The sequence below is a fragment of the Haliotis rufescens genome, unplaced genomic scaffold (assembly GCF_023055435.1).
Source record: "Haliotis rufescens isolate VD_foot unplaced genomic scaffold, xgHalRufe1.0.p SCAF_1, whole genome shotgun sequence".
Taxonomy (NCBI): Eukaryota; Metazoa; Mollusca; class Gastropoda; order Lepetellida; family Haliotidae; genus Haliotis; species Haliotis rufescens.
In genome coordinates, this window is record NW_025963779.1 from 19,295,065 (window position 1) to 19,310,338 (window position 15,274).

General features: G+C 40.8%; 1 protein-coding gene across 1 annotated transcript; it reads left to right on the forward strand.

The window, feature by feature from the left end:
* The first annotated feature begins 5,040 nt into the window (after positions 1 to 5,040).
* On the forward strand, positions 5,041 to 9,873 carry LOC124113382 (protein fem-1 homolog B-like). Its single transcript, XM_046473686.2, has one exon. The coding sequence runs from the start codon at positions 5,134 to 5,136 to the stop codon at positions 7,039 to 7,041; it is 1,908 nt and encodes a 635-aa protein (XP_046329642.1). The 5' UTR covers positions 5,041 to 5,133; the 3' UTR covers positions 7,042 to 9,873.
* Positions 9,874 to 15,274: the final 5,401 nt, after the last annotated feature.

Below are 15,274 nucleotides of genomic sequence, written 5' to 3' on the forward strand. Positions count from 1 at the left end.
CTGATTTTCCGTGTTTACAGAGGCAAATGTTTCATACATTGTATACTGTGTGTGTGTAGAATTATTTGTACATATACGTTGTAGTGTGTTTGTCATTAAATACTGTTGATGTAGCAGCCATGTGGTACAGGATATTTCCCTCACTTCACTGTACATACATATTAAATCCGTAAAGATCCGGGGTAGAATAGGTCTTCAGCAACCCATGCTTGTCGTAAGAGGCGACTAACGGGATCGGGTGGTCAGGCTCGCTGACTTGGTTGATGCATGTCATCGTATCCCAATTGCGTAGATCGATGCTCATGATATCAATCACTGGATTGTCTGGTCCAGACTCGATGATTTACAGACCGCCGTTCATAAACCTGGAATATTGTTAAACAACAAACGAACCAAATGACCCATTATATATACAAGGAAGAGGAACGCTTGATGTCCGACTATTGGGATACGATGACTTGCACCAACCAAGTCAGCGAGTCCGACCACCTGATCCCGTTAACGTTAGTCGCCTCTTACGACAAGCCTAGACGCCTGTTATACGGCAAGCATGGGTTGCTGAAGACCTATTCTACCCTGTGTGGTAAACAAATGTAGTCTCGTTAGCTACTTCACTGGATGTGTCGCAATTTAATTGTTTATTAAATGATTCAAACAGAACACCATAAAACAATATAACCTTGAACACTGGCGTTATCCTGGCTAAAAAAAATACCCTTAATGGTCAGGCAGTTACCAGAATTCAGTACAAAAACACAGCACGATATGGCGGCGCATCGGTGGCGTGGCATAACTTACTTACAGCTATGGGACAGACCTCATCTATTGTGATAGTCGACTCACAGAGGGGTCATATTACCATGACGATGTTTGGACACCAGTGATGGTACCGTCTGCCCGGTGGGTTGTTGACCGTAGACGCCCAGCCACACACAGCTCGTATGTCAGCGGATGCTTTTAAGAATGGGAACATCCGGGTACTGCCTTTTATCAAGCAAATGGCCAATAAATGGTTTATCATCCTTAAATACGCTTTTGGTTCAGACAAGAAGACCGCGACAGACACTCTCACTCGATTTACTAAGTACATAATTGGCCTGTATTGTCATTTACCTCGACGTTATATGGCTGAAATAATTCCGATGCGACGTTAAATTGTAACTCAGTTGCGGGCATATATCTCTATAATTTGATATTGATACGGTAGATGAATTCCATCGTTTATGCCAAAATTTACATTTGGCAGATTGGAAAAGCCTCGAAACGCTATCGTGTCGCTCTTACATAGGTACAGCTAGCCTTCTAGAAACTGCCCCAACCCGAAACGTCTCCATCGATCAAGTCTGCTGTGTCAGGTAATCAGCAAGGGAAAGATGACATCTGGACGCTTCTCTCGCCGACGCTGTTGGCTGCAGTTCAAATCTGGCCACCACAGATTTTGATATTTTGTACTAGTATTTCAATATTTTGCTGCCACTAACAATTACAACAAATAAATATATTTACACAAAACCTACTTTGACGTAACAAGGTGAAATAGTTCCATGCACAGCATGCAGACGGGACGCGTTGATCGTGTTAAACAGTGCATGCCTGTCAATACACACAGACAGGGCGCACATGTTAAACCGTACCTGCCCATACGTACGGACGAGCCAAATTTTGATCACGTCGGAAATAGTCAAGTTTTCATTCAATGTTATCAACATTTCTCTTACTGCATAATGCTTTTCTCCAAATGGTATTTCGTATTTCATTTAGTGTTTCGTTTCTGCGCGGAGTTAAAGAGGCCAGTTTAATGACAACAGAGAATATTGAAATCAATAATGTAATGGAAAAAGAACTCGAAGAAGATAAATGAGTCTGACTGCTGTGTGACTCTGTGTGTGTGTGAGAGAGAGAGAGAGAGAGAGAGAGACTGTGTCAGTATGTGTATTTGTTAGTCTGTGTGTATGACTGCGTGTGTGTGTTTGCCAGTGTGTGTGTGTGAGAGAGAGAGAGAGAGGGAGACTATGTCAGTATGTGTATGTGTAAGTCTGTGTGTATGACTGTGCGTGTGTGCATGCGCGCGTGTGTGCGTGACACTCTCTGTGATTAGCTGAGTGTGTTTCCGTATCATGACTATGACGTATTAGGGATATAAGTTGTATTATGCGAACATGCGGCGAAATTATACGTATTTTATATTCCTAGTAGATGATATAGGCCACACATGAGTGTATGTATATTTTCTAAAGTACATATTTCTAATATATATATATATATATATATATATATATATATATATATATATATATATATATATATATTGGCTCGTTGACTACAATATGTTGTTTCGATCTATATTATAAGCCAAATAGTAACCAATAGTAAGTATCATTATATAACACTATAAAGAATCTTTATATAGACCCTCTGACCGAATACAAAACGCTTGAGGTTACAAAACAAACGGTAAAGAGTCTATCTGAGCTATTGAACCGTTCTCACATTCACGTATTTAGCCTAATAAGGTCAAATGCATTAGACCGCCTCTTTGGTCGAATGACTAGAGCGTCTGCCCGGAGAGCGGAAGGTCGGACATTCGATCTCCGTTCGCGTCATGCCAAAGGTGTTAATAGCGGTACTTGCAACGTTGGCATCACCTGGCGCTCGGCATTAAGGGGGCATTAAACAAGGACTGGTTGGCCGATACTGGTCTCCGCAAGCATCAGGCGGAAATAATGCTCTACGGGTACCCTATACCTACAGCCAAGTCAGTCAAGCATGTTGGTGTTATACTGACTGATGACTTCACCTCTATTGAGAGGACTCTGGAAGCGAGCAATAAGCTAAGGTCTTGTGTGTATTCCATGTCACGCAAAGGACTAGGTCCAAGTTTTGTCAGTCTTGTTTGAGACTTATCAAGACTGTGGCTCTACTGAAGTATCTCTTTGGATGCCAGTTGTGGGACTCTACCAGTTCTGCTGAAATCCTTATACTTGAGTGATCCCATCAACATGTGACCAAAGTCACCGTGAGACAATATGGACTGATGCATGCATTTGCCTGTTGGGACTACTACCCTTTAAGGCCGAGATTGATAAATGCAAACTTTTCTTTTTGTTGATAACCTCATCAATAAGGACCAGACATATCGTCTTCATCAGGTATTCATTATCAGACTACTATGTTATGTGCTGAGCCTATGCGAGAGACCACGTGGATATATATACCTGATGGGTGGATAGTCACGCAGAAGTCCAATCTGCGTAATGATTGGTTGGTTGGTTGTTTAACGCCGCACTCAGCAATATTCCAGCTATATGACGACGGTCTGTAAATATTCGAGTCTGGACCGGACAATCCAGTGAGTGATACCATGAGCATCGATCCACGCAATTGAGATCGATGACATGCATCAACCAAGTCAGCGAGCCTGACCACCAAATCCCGTTAGTCGTCTCTTACTACAATCATAGTCGCCATTTTCGGCAAACATTGGTTGCTGAAGACCTATTCTACCCCGGATCTTCACGGGTCCTGCGTAATGTACTAGATGAGTCCAGTGCCTGTCCACGGGCGCCTTTCCCAGTCAAAAGATGCGGAAACAAAGTGTAAAAGCTGCTGTTATAAGGTTCCATGAGACAGCTTGGTGTGAACGAATTGCAAAGGGTGGAGAACTGTTTTGGTTCTCATTGATGCGCAAGAAAATTATAGTTCACCCAGCATGGGAGCTGGCCCAGGCAAATCCCAGGCAAATCCTGCAGGACTCCATATCTGACTTCCTGATCCATATCTGTGCCTCTATATGAAATCTTAACGACGTGACACTCCTTTGTGAGAAATGTGGTAGAACCCACACAGACCCATGTCCAGGCAGTTGTTTACTGTGATGACCTTAATGATATACGTGATCAACTTCCGTGTGAACTGATCGGTATTGGACCGATAGGCTTTAGTGTATATCTCCAAAGCCCCTCTGTTATTCAGCTTGTGCTATGCCTCTGTCCTGTAAGGCCTGACTACGGACTGAACGAAGACGAGCCTGAACAATTCATCTCTGTGTACGTGAGCAGTGCCGTAGGGGGGGGGGGGGGGCAGTTGGCCCCCCAGGATTTTTTTTTATAGAAAACAGTTTTATTTGAATCATGAAAATACAAGTTGGGGACAAGTGATACTTGAACAAATATTTGCCCCCCTTCCTCCCCCCTGTCAAAAAACTACTACGGCCTTGGTGAGTTACGTACAACTGATGTGTAGAGGAACTCGCTGCACTGATACAAAATAAAAAGCATTGACACAATGTGCCAGTAAGATAAGTCACATCCAATTTTGTACATAACTACATAAACTCCTAATCATGTTATTGCAATCTCCCAACACGGGGGATTAATGAAGAATATATAACACTGTAAAACTCTCTGTATAGACCCCCTGAACGAATACAAAACGCTTCAGGTTACAAAACAAACGGTAATTGAGCCAAATTGAGCCATTGAACCGTTCTCACATTCACGTATGTATCCTAATAAGGTCAAATGCATTAGACCGCCTCTTTGGTCGAATGAATAGAGCGTCTGCCCGGGGAGCGGGAGGTCGGGGATTCGATGCCCGTTCGCGTCATGCCAAAAGACTTTAAAAGCGGTACCTGTTACCCTGAATTGACTGGTGCGTCAACCGAGATTAGTCCTTACTAGTACAAACGGGCAAATACACGCGTGCTTTCACGTCGCTATATTAATGCAATAATCTTGAACGCGACGTTACACCCCATTTCACATCGAAACCTCAAATACATTAATTATTTATTACAAAATATCTTTAACAACACTCAGTATAAGATCGATGAACGACATAAACAAAACATGGATAAATTGACGACGCGATGAAAATGAAATTTTATTGACACACTTGAGTCAAAGATGGTCGAATACAAGTCAAGACCTCATAATCGCTTTTGAAAGTATATTATGAATGCTTCAAACAACTCTAAACAGTTTTTAGCGGTGTGCATTTACAATATTTAGAGTTACCGTTCACAAATGAGTACGCATGCGTTTCATTCATCATGGCCGATAGCATAACAAACAGCCTGTCAAACTGCCTCCTATCTTGACATTGAAAGGCTTGTTGTTATACATATACACTAAAATGGCGTCCGAATTTTCGCCAGAGATGGTGAAGTCTCTGAAACAAAAGGTATTTACATCTGCAAGAGATGGAATGGCTATCAGCATTTTCGCAATGCTGTGGAATCTGGATGCCAAGATCGTCGACACGGTTCTCAATCATTACACAGAAGAGGACGGGCAGAAAACAACGCCCCTCATCATAGCAGCCAGAAACGGTGAGGACAAAGTTGTACAAGTTCTTCTCAGCAACTTCCGTGTAGATCACGAGCAGACGGGAACTGTCAAGTTCGAAGGTTATGTGATCGAAGGTGCGACAGCGTTATGGTGTGCAGCTGGTGCAGGCCATTTCGGCGTCGTAAAGTTTCTTGTGGAGCACGAAGCCGACGTGAATCACCCAACGCTTACAAATTCAACGCCACTGCGTGCAGCATGTTTTGATGGTCGCCTCGACATAGTTCGGTACTTGGTTGAACATGGTGCCGATTTGACCATAGCTAACAAGTACAATAACACTTGCTTGATGATCAGTTGCTACAAGGACCACCGTGACGTTGTGACGTTCCTGCTGGAGAAAGGGGCAAACCCAGACTGCAAGGCTCATTGTGGGGCAACCGCTTTACATTTTTCTGCTGAATGTGGTCACTTGGAAATTGTTAAAGAGCTCATCAAGTTTGGGGCATCCATAACTGAAAATGACCATAAAATGACCCCTCTTATTGTTGCTGCAGAATGTGGAAAGAGTCAAGTTGTGAAGTATCTCATCTCTTTACCTGAGTGCTCAAAGAAAGATAAGATAGATGCTTTAGAGGTTTTAGGTGCATCTTTTGCTAATGACAAAGAAAATTATGATATATCAAAAGCATATCATTATCTTAAATTAGCAATGGAAGAAAGGTACAGATATCCACATAATATTGTTCATAAGCCACACTACCCTCCTGTCCCAGCATATGACAACTGGGTAGAATGCAAAACAATGGATGCACTTGAGGCGATAGAAAAAAATTATGGAGCCCTTCACATGGAATCATTGGCCATCCGTGAAAGAATTCTTGGTGCAGATAACCCAGAGGTTCCCCATCCAGTGATATTTCGCGGAGCTGTATTTGCAGACAGCGCCAGATTTGACAGGTGTATTGCATTATGGATGCATGCCATGAAACTAAGGCAGAGAAATAACAGAGCCATTCCGAAGGATCTACTTCGTTTCTCCCAGGTCTTTTCACAGATGGTCCATATAGGAGTAAGACTTGAGTTCTCCCCCATCCTGGAAGTGCTAGACCATGCAGGGAAGGAGATTGAGCGAGATATGGAGAGAATGGGAAAAGAGGATGAAGATTATCTGGCCCTGGTTGAAATTTATCAAACTAACATCCATACTTGCCTCTATCTGCTTGTAATAGCACTGAAAGTAACCAAGACCAAAGAAGAATTACATCAGCTCCACCAACTGGTGTACAGGTTTTTGAGACTGAAACCTGCTCTCAAGAATGGCTACTCAGCTCTTCACATGGTTGTTGATAGCGCAAGCATTGTTGATGATTTCCATGTCAACGATGTTGTGTCCTTTCCAAATTCACCACTAGCAGCTTTGTTAGTTCGCTGTGGAGCGGAAATCAATGCACAGGATCATGTAGGCAACACACCTCTCCATGTTATAGTACGCTACAATGACCCAATAGATGACTTTGACACGCTTCACCAGATAATACTGTCTCTGATTCGTGGAGGATCTCATCTAGATATGCGTAATTCGGAAAGGAAAACACCAATGCAGTGTTCCACAACTGGAGTGGCAGAGGTGATTCTCAGACAACACAATCAGATATTTCTCAAATGTTTAGCAGCCACTGCTGTAAGGGTTCACAACATCTGTTACAAGGGTCTTATTCCTCAGTTTCTGGAAGAGTTTATTGAACTGCATTGAAACTTCGGAATGACTGTCTTCATATTGTGATACTGGTGTAGTAGCTGAAAGTGACTGCTTTAGTTTGACTGTTTAGTTTGTTAAAATAGCCATGAATTACAATATAAACAGACAGTGTTGATTTCTGCACATGTGCTGTTATTGCCACTTTACACACATGTGAATGCAACTAGTCATTAGCATATCTGAGTGCTCCTAATGTCATGGAAAGTTTGTTGACGTTGTTGACAGAGTCTAATTTTAGTGTATATGGACTATGTAATCTGTTCCAACTTTCTAATCTTTTTCTGATTCATATTGAATTTTAAAATTTTAATATGAATCTGACACTCCAATATAAATGTTAAACCAGAGTGCATCTTCCTAAGGCAAGGGAGTTAACTGACTTAAAAGTCCAGTTTCCACAATTTCCATTATTTGGCTCTATCGTAGCACCGGCAGTTGCTATTATGATTAATGTCCCTTCTATGTCAATTTCGTTACAGGATTTTGATTGGACTCTGCATAGACTCTTTAGTCCTGCCAAGATATGACTCCATAATACCAGCCTAGTTCGGCATGGTGGAAACTGGACTTTTATAGTCAGTTAACACATGTAACTCCCTTGCCTCAGGAAGATGACCAGAGTGTACATGGTGTATATTTCCACAGTCTAATAGATTTCATGTCAATGTTGTTGTCATGTTTGGTTTATGGATGGTGCTAGCTGTATATAGACAGATGATATGAATGTTGGACATAACAGAAGACAAAATTGGACAAGAAATTAAATACATTGTTTGGCATTACTCTGCCGTGTCTTGTAGAGAAACGGTGCTTATTGTTGTTACCATGGTTACAGTTTCAAGACCCTTGTAGTGCAGGGCTCAATAAGCTAATTTTTTCAGGAAGCCAACATGACAATGCTTTGCTAAAACACTTGTCCAACAAATAATTGGCTAGACTACAAAACATCATGCAAAGTTTTCACACCTTTTTCCTACACTTTCCTACCAATTTTTGTCTGTCATTCTGTTATGTGTCAGCAATAAGCTTGACGATGAGACGGACAATTCATATATTTTCCACTAGCCCATTTGCTAGCTAGTTGGACCACCTGAAGTATGGAGGGGCGGGCGGGTAGCCTAGTGGTTAAAGCGTTCGTTCGTCACGCCGAAGACCCGGGTTCGATTCCCGACATGGGTACAATAAGTGAAGCCCATTTCTGGTGTCCCCCGCCGCGATATTGCTGGAATATTGCTAAAAGCAGCGTTAAACCATACTCACTCACTCACCTGAAGTATGGGATTATTGGTTCAATTAAGTTTACTGTACTTGACTATTATATTGCTCCAAGCAGAACAACTTTCTCATTTGATACACATGAATTGAGATGTAGATTTACATGTATGAATATACATTCATTATATTTGTAAGTTGTAACTGAATTATGAAGTTTTCCAGTTCAATTGTCTAAGTATTGAACCAGAGGTTCTCTGTATCTGATTCCATGCTGTATTTGATATGTCTGCAAATCATCACAATATGATTGTCTAGACACACATTCTACATACTGTACAGGTCCAGTTAGGCTTGTTGTTTGCATGATGCCAAATACAATATGATTGATTATGAAAGTTGAGCAAGACTGTTTATTGGGCACAGCAGCTTTTAATGCTGATTGGCTCTGGGTGCAGGCTGTGGAACTCGCATGCCACTTCGATCCTTAGGGTTAGTTGTGTTAGGTATAGCTCTGATCAAACACAACATTTGTGATCCTTAGATTTGGCCACCCATTGCCAATCAAACATGCCTTTACAATCCTTAGGATTTGCCACCCATTGCCAATCAAACACGCCTTTACGATCCTTAGGATTGGCCACACATAGCCAATCAAACATGCCTTTACAATCCTTAGGATTGGCCACACATAGCCAATCAAACATGCCTTTACAATCCTTAGGATTGGCCACACATTGCCAAACACGCCTTTATGATCCTTAGTGGTTAATTGATTGGGGTGTGGGTAAACTATCTCAACTCTTTTAACGAATTAATCAAAAATAATTTGGTAATCAATTGGGTGCTAATTACTATGTAAACAGTCACTAATTATTTGTGATAGTGTGATAAAGTGTTGGCTAATTAGATTACTCATTAGTCTAGCTGGGCTTCAAGCTGGCACTGCAAGTTGAATCCTCCATGCAGTGCTAATTGAAAACAAAAAATGTATGCCTTGTTGGTTGTAAGGTGCAGTTTTCCGAGAGTTATTGAAAACTGGGTTTAATAAGTATTGACTGTCAATTGGATAACTTCTTTGCAATGCTTGTCTAGTTCTTTACACAGAATATTGAGTGTATATCTGTATGCCATTGAAACATGTCTTCCCTTTATTGTGTTTGTCTTCCTGAACATGTACATACCGGTACTGTTCAGTGGTGAGTGCTATGAGACTTGACCATGTCGAAATACCCGACACAAAATGTGGCAGAAAGTATCAGACCTATTCACATTTCAGTGAGTCATTACAGTAGGTACAATCTGTCAATGTCATTACTACTTATTATTTACCCATTCCAATGTAATTTGAAACAAAATATCTTGTTGTTGATGTCCATGATGGCAGATAGTGATGTTGGTCTGTTGTTTGTATGCAGCCATTGTCTTACTGTGCTGAATGCCTGGAACCTAGACACTAGAAGCTTGGACAGTGAGTCTTTCATATTCCAAGAAATACCGTATTTGACGTAATAAGCGCCTATGGCACTCTCAAAATTAGAAATGGGGTCTCTTATTAGAATATTATTTTGGTGAAAAATACAGAGTTGAAAGATAAATTTCGTGGTTTATGCTGACAGCCTGAAATGTTTACATACGACAGATATATTTTTCCAGAATTTTATTGCCCATAATTAAGGGTGCATATAACACACAAGTTCATATTATACACGAATAAATAAGTCTTTTGTGCATTGATCAGTCGGAAGGGGTGCTAATTGGGATTGTTGTTCACTAGCCAATATAATAGCAAGTATCGCCGTGGGCGCTTATTAGAGCGGGGCGCTTATTACGTCGAATACGGTAGCTGGTTTTCATCATGTTCACAAGAATTAACCATCAGTGTGAGATGGAAAGTGCTTGCAGCCTCTGAGGAGGAAGTTCGACATGCTCAGGTAGCAGGCATATGGCTTGTTAAAAAGCTGTCAATACTTCTCACATGTCTAGTGCCAGTGCGTACATGTCATAGTCATTAGCCTTCTTTAGGAGGGAAGCAAAAAGACATAGTTTGTTGTGTTTGTTTATCTGACCTTATGAATCATTGAGTACCACTTTACAGTAGCATAATTGGATTAGACCATAGAAGAGGTTTGGCCATGTTGTATTTGTTACAGATTTATCATTGTGTGTTGCAGTTATTTACAATTAGAAAACTGAATGTAGAATGGAGTAGAAACCAAACCTCAACTACCGTATTCGATGTAATAAGCACCCAGGGCGCTCTCAAAATTTGAAATATGGGGGCTCTTATTAGAATATTATTTTGGTGGAAAAAAACAGAGTTGAAAGATAAATTTCGTTGGTTATGTTGACAGCCTGAAATGGTTATATACAACAGAATTTAATTGCCCATATTTAAGGTGCATATAACACACGAGTGCGTATTATACGCAAATAAATAAGTCTTGTGTACACTGATCAATCGGAAGGGATGCTAATTGGGTTTGTTCACTAGCCAATATATTAGCAAATATCGCCGTGGGCGCTTATTAGAGCGGGGCGCTTATTACGTCGAATACGGTATGTTGAGTGTACATAAGTTGATGTTCTTGATGATCATACATGATGTTCTTCATGCCTGATGATAATGGAAGTCCTGTGCATGTTAAATTTGACAGATCCACATGTTAATGCATTTCAATGATTCCTCACTCATGATCATTCATGGTGTGTGGTATAAGTGTCTGTATGTGTTCACTGACTGTACTTCCTACATATCCACCTTTGCTCAAGCTCTGCTCTCGTGTTCCTGCTCAGTCTTTGTTATGACTGTTATCGACTGATTCTCCATGATTTTTCCAGGACTGCATCTCTTTTTGTCTCGTTCACTCTCCCATGATGAGAGTGAGAGTCGTGCCTCACATTACTGACATTTGAACATATGGCATGTTTTGTACCTGTTCAGTGGTACAAGTGGGTTCCTAAAGCATTTAAAGACCCTGTGTATAGGGTAATTATCACCATTGTCACCACTTTGCTCTAAATGAAACGGGGACGGGTGGCCCAGTTGTCTAAGGCGCTGCGATTCGCTGTGCAGAGTTGCGTCCCTTGGGCACGCCAGAAACCTATGATTGCGGGTTCATATACTGGATTATGTTTCTAGGTTTGTCAGCACCATACCCATGCGCATGGGTTTCACCGAAGAGATGAGACCTGCATCACTTCGGGCTTTCCTCCCACATTAAGTTGACATGCCACGATATAACTGTAATACTGTTAAAAGTGGCGTTAAACCCAACTCACTCACTCACTCTAAATGAAAAGTGTTCAATATCACAAAATAGTTCAACTGTATTGAGCAGCTATCTTTGAGCCAATTTCATGGTGCTAACACACAAATGAATTTGGCCCCAACCAGACCAGTATTACTATTGCCTGCTAAAAAAGTTTGTGGTTATCGTGGCTCCAGACTGCATTGTCTGAGCAATTCTGTATTCAGGTTTGGAAGAATAGAGAACTTGTTCCTTCCTTTGAATCACCATCCTTCCTGGAAGGCAGTATTTCCAGACTGATCAGGTTAAAATTACCTGGTAATGTTGTTACCTTGAATAGGGGAGTAGTGGTATATGTAGAAATGATTTTCATGATTATCACATTTTAAGATAATAACAAGCATCTTCAATGTCTCCAATCTATTGACTTAAGTTTTACTATATTGGTAGCTAGGAGTTTAAGGCAGAATCTTCCTAATTAAGATTCGTAATTGTTTAGTTTTCATTGGCTGGGGTTGGTCAGCTGCCTCTAGTTTGTGATACATGTATCATGTAAACGTATCTCTTCAAATACAGGGCGGTCGGGGAGCCTAGTGGGTAAAGCGTTCGCTCGTCAAGCCGAAGACCCAGGTTCGATTCCCGACATGGGTACAATGTGTGAAGCCCATTTCTGGTGTCCCCTGCTGTGATGTTGCTGGAATATTGCTAAAAGCGGCGTAAAACCATACTCACTCACTCACTCTTCAAATACATGAACATCTCTGCAAACGAAGCTGTTAATACAAGAAGTTACGGCTGATAAGTTCTATCAAGGGTTGATCCATGATACCTATTGCCAACACTGGGAGTCGGTAGGCCGCCTCGTCCGAGGTGCTGCAGTTCAGTTCCACCCCCTAGAAACCTATGATCAGGCGTTTGAATTCCATTTTCGCTCTGATCGTGTGTTTTTATTGTTGGCACCATAGTCACGTTCGTGTTTTTCACCCAAATGGTGACCTGCATCAGTTTTTGACACGCCATGATTGAACTGAAATACTGTTCAAAGCAGTGTTGAAACAAATTCAGTGACTCAATTACCAGTATTATGAAAACCAGTGATATCCATCAGCATGTTAGAGTGCACAGCTAACTTTATGTCAAGGAGTTTACGAATAGGTATCTCGGCCTGTGAAGATCCAGGGTAGAATAGGTCTTCAGCAACTCATGTTGCAACCCAAAGGTGACTATGCTTGTCGTTAGAGGTGACTAACGGGATCGGATGGTCAGGCTCGCTGACTTGGTTGATGCAATTGCATGGATCGATGCTCGTGATGTCAACCACTGGATTGTCTTGTCCACCGCCATCATATACCTGGAATAATGCTGAGTGCAGCGTTAAACAACAAACAAACTAACAAAAAACTAATAGGTTTCCACCACTCTTGTTGTAAGAAGGAAGTACATTGTATCAACCACTAGTTTGTCCACATGGTCCAGCCCCGGCTTGAATCCAGCATCTGTCAACTGGTGTAAAACACAAATATGTACTTCTATCTGTCCATCTGCATCATGATGTAGTTGGTTGGTTGGTGTGTTGTTTAACGCCGCACTCAGCAATATTCCAGCTATATGACGGTGGTCTGTAAGTAATCGAGTCTGGACCAGACAATCCAGTGATTGATATCATGAGCATCGATCCACGCAATTGGGATCGATGACATGCATCAACCAAGTCAGCGAGCCTGACCACCCGATCCCGTTAGTCGCCTCCTACGACAAGCATAGTCGCCTTTTACGGCAAGCATGGGTTGCTGAAGACCAATTCTACCCCGGATCTTCACGAGTTGCATCATGATGTAAACTAGGTGACAGCATGAAGCTGAGATGAGCAAATTGTGGCTCAGGCATTATTATTATTATTATTATTTACCAATTCTTTAGCCTAATAGTCAATGTAGGAGGTTGAAAAAGTTTTCGGAATAATTTTCAACTTGCAGATCAGTACTGCTACTAGTGAATGAAAAACAAACTCGTAGGTCACACAATCACAGAAGTAAGATTGCAAAGCAATACTGAAATATATTGATTTTTATATGTTATTCATCATTCCTTACAAACAGCAGTGATAGAAAAAATCTAGTGTTTTTTCATTTCATTTGATTGTAAGACAGTCATCTCCAAAACATTGTCCAAAGTTATATATTTTTTGTCGGTCAGTCTCCTAACCCAACTAAAATATGATATATTGCCTGATGTCACAACTTCATCGACATGCTACATGTCTGTATATCTGCTTGGTCATAGGTTGTGTGGGGAGTTCAGTATATCAGCCTACAATTTGATCACTGAATATGGCGTATAATGATACAATATGTAGTCTGATGCTACATCATTGTCAGCCTTTGTATATACAAGTAATTAACGATTCAGTTATGTGAACTTCAAGAAGTGTGAAACTTTCTAACCTATTAATGAAATTGCACAGGTTCAAGTATTTATGACATACTCTAACCAGCTGATCGGAATGGCCCTTCAAAATGTCGGCACCATTTGTATCATAATGAAAGGGACACACCGTTAAGTCATCATGAATTGGGCAGAGTTAATCAGAATTTATTAAGTATACTGCTCAAAAGAAGTTAAGGATCACCCGATTCTTTCATAATGGTAAAGTTAATCTGTCATGACATGAGATTAACTATAGTAATATGAAAGAATCAGGTGATCCTTAACTTCTTTTGAGTAGTATATTTATTATTAATTGATAAAGATATGAAGATGAATGAATCTACACCAATAACATATATCTTTAAATGCACTTACCACCCACCATGACTTCAGTTAATATAAAATAATGTGGAGACAATTATGGGAATATCTGCGCTTTAAGATGACACATAATATGATGTCTGCAGTCCTGTTGTGTAGATACTGTATTGATGGAGTGTGGTACCACCCTCCCTGTCATCTCCGCATGGGGGGTCTCCAAGAGCTGTAGCTTTAGTAACTGACTGGTTTGTGAACACCTGCTGCAATAACATTTACATCCAAGTGATTCTGTGATGCTCATATTTTGCTTATACTTCTTTTGTTACTGGAGAATGATGATAAACAAATAAATATTTATGAATGAATTGTTTATTTCAGTTGTTGCTTCAGCTGTTAGGATAAGGGACTGAGCATTTATTTTTAGTATAAGGGGTGACTTGGCCCGGGGGTACAGCTAAAACTCTGTGTCAAGCACGGTAAAACATCATTGATGTCCAAAATACACATCAACTACATCCAAGCATTACCTGGTTATGTCTGCAAGCATTATCCTGTAGTTGGAAATGTTTTATTTTTAGGTTTTTAATCTGGATATGTATTGTACTACAACGTTAAGACATGCAGCAGACTAAAAAAGAAAGAATCTTGGCAGTCTTCCAAGATCTTGTAGGCAGGTTGCAATACATGACATGATGTACCACTGACAGTGGTGATAAGTACTTCTTATGTCCCATGGAATCCTGTGGGATAAAACAATCCAGTGAGTCTGTCATGCTGCAGATGTATAATAACATACTTGTGGGCGTGTCAGGGTGACCCAGGTCTGATTTCCCATGTGGTTAGGATGTGTGAAATTAGTTCGTGGTGAGCCTGCCCTCAGTATTGTGGTATCATGTGCATCAAAGAGTTCACGAAAATATTACTTCTACTTTGCAGACAAAATAAGTTAGGGATAATGAATATTTTTGGGATATATATTTTTTGTAGTGAAGGCTGAGCACACAATTTCATAAACA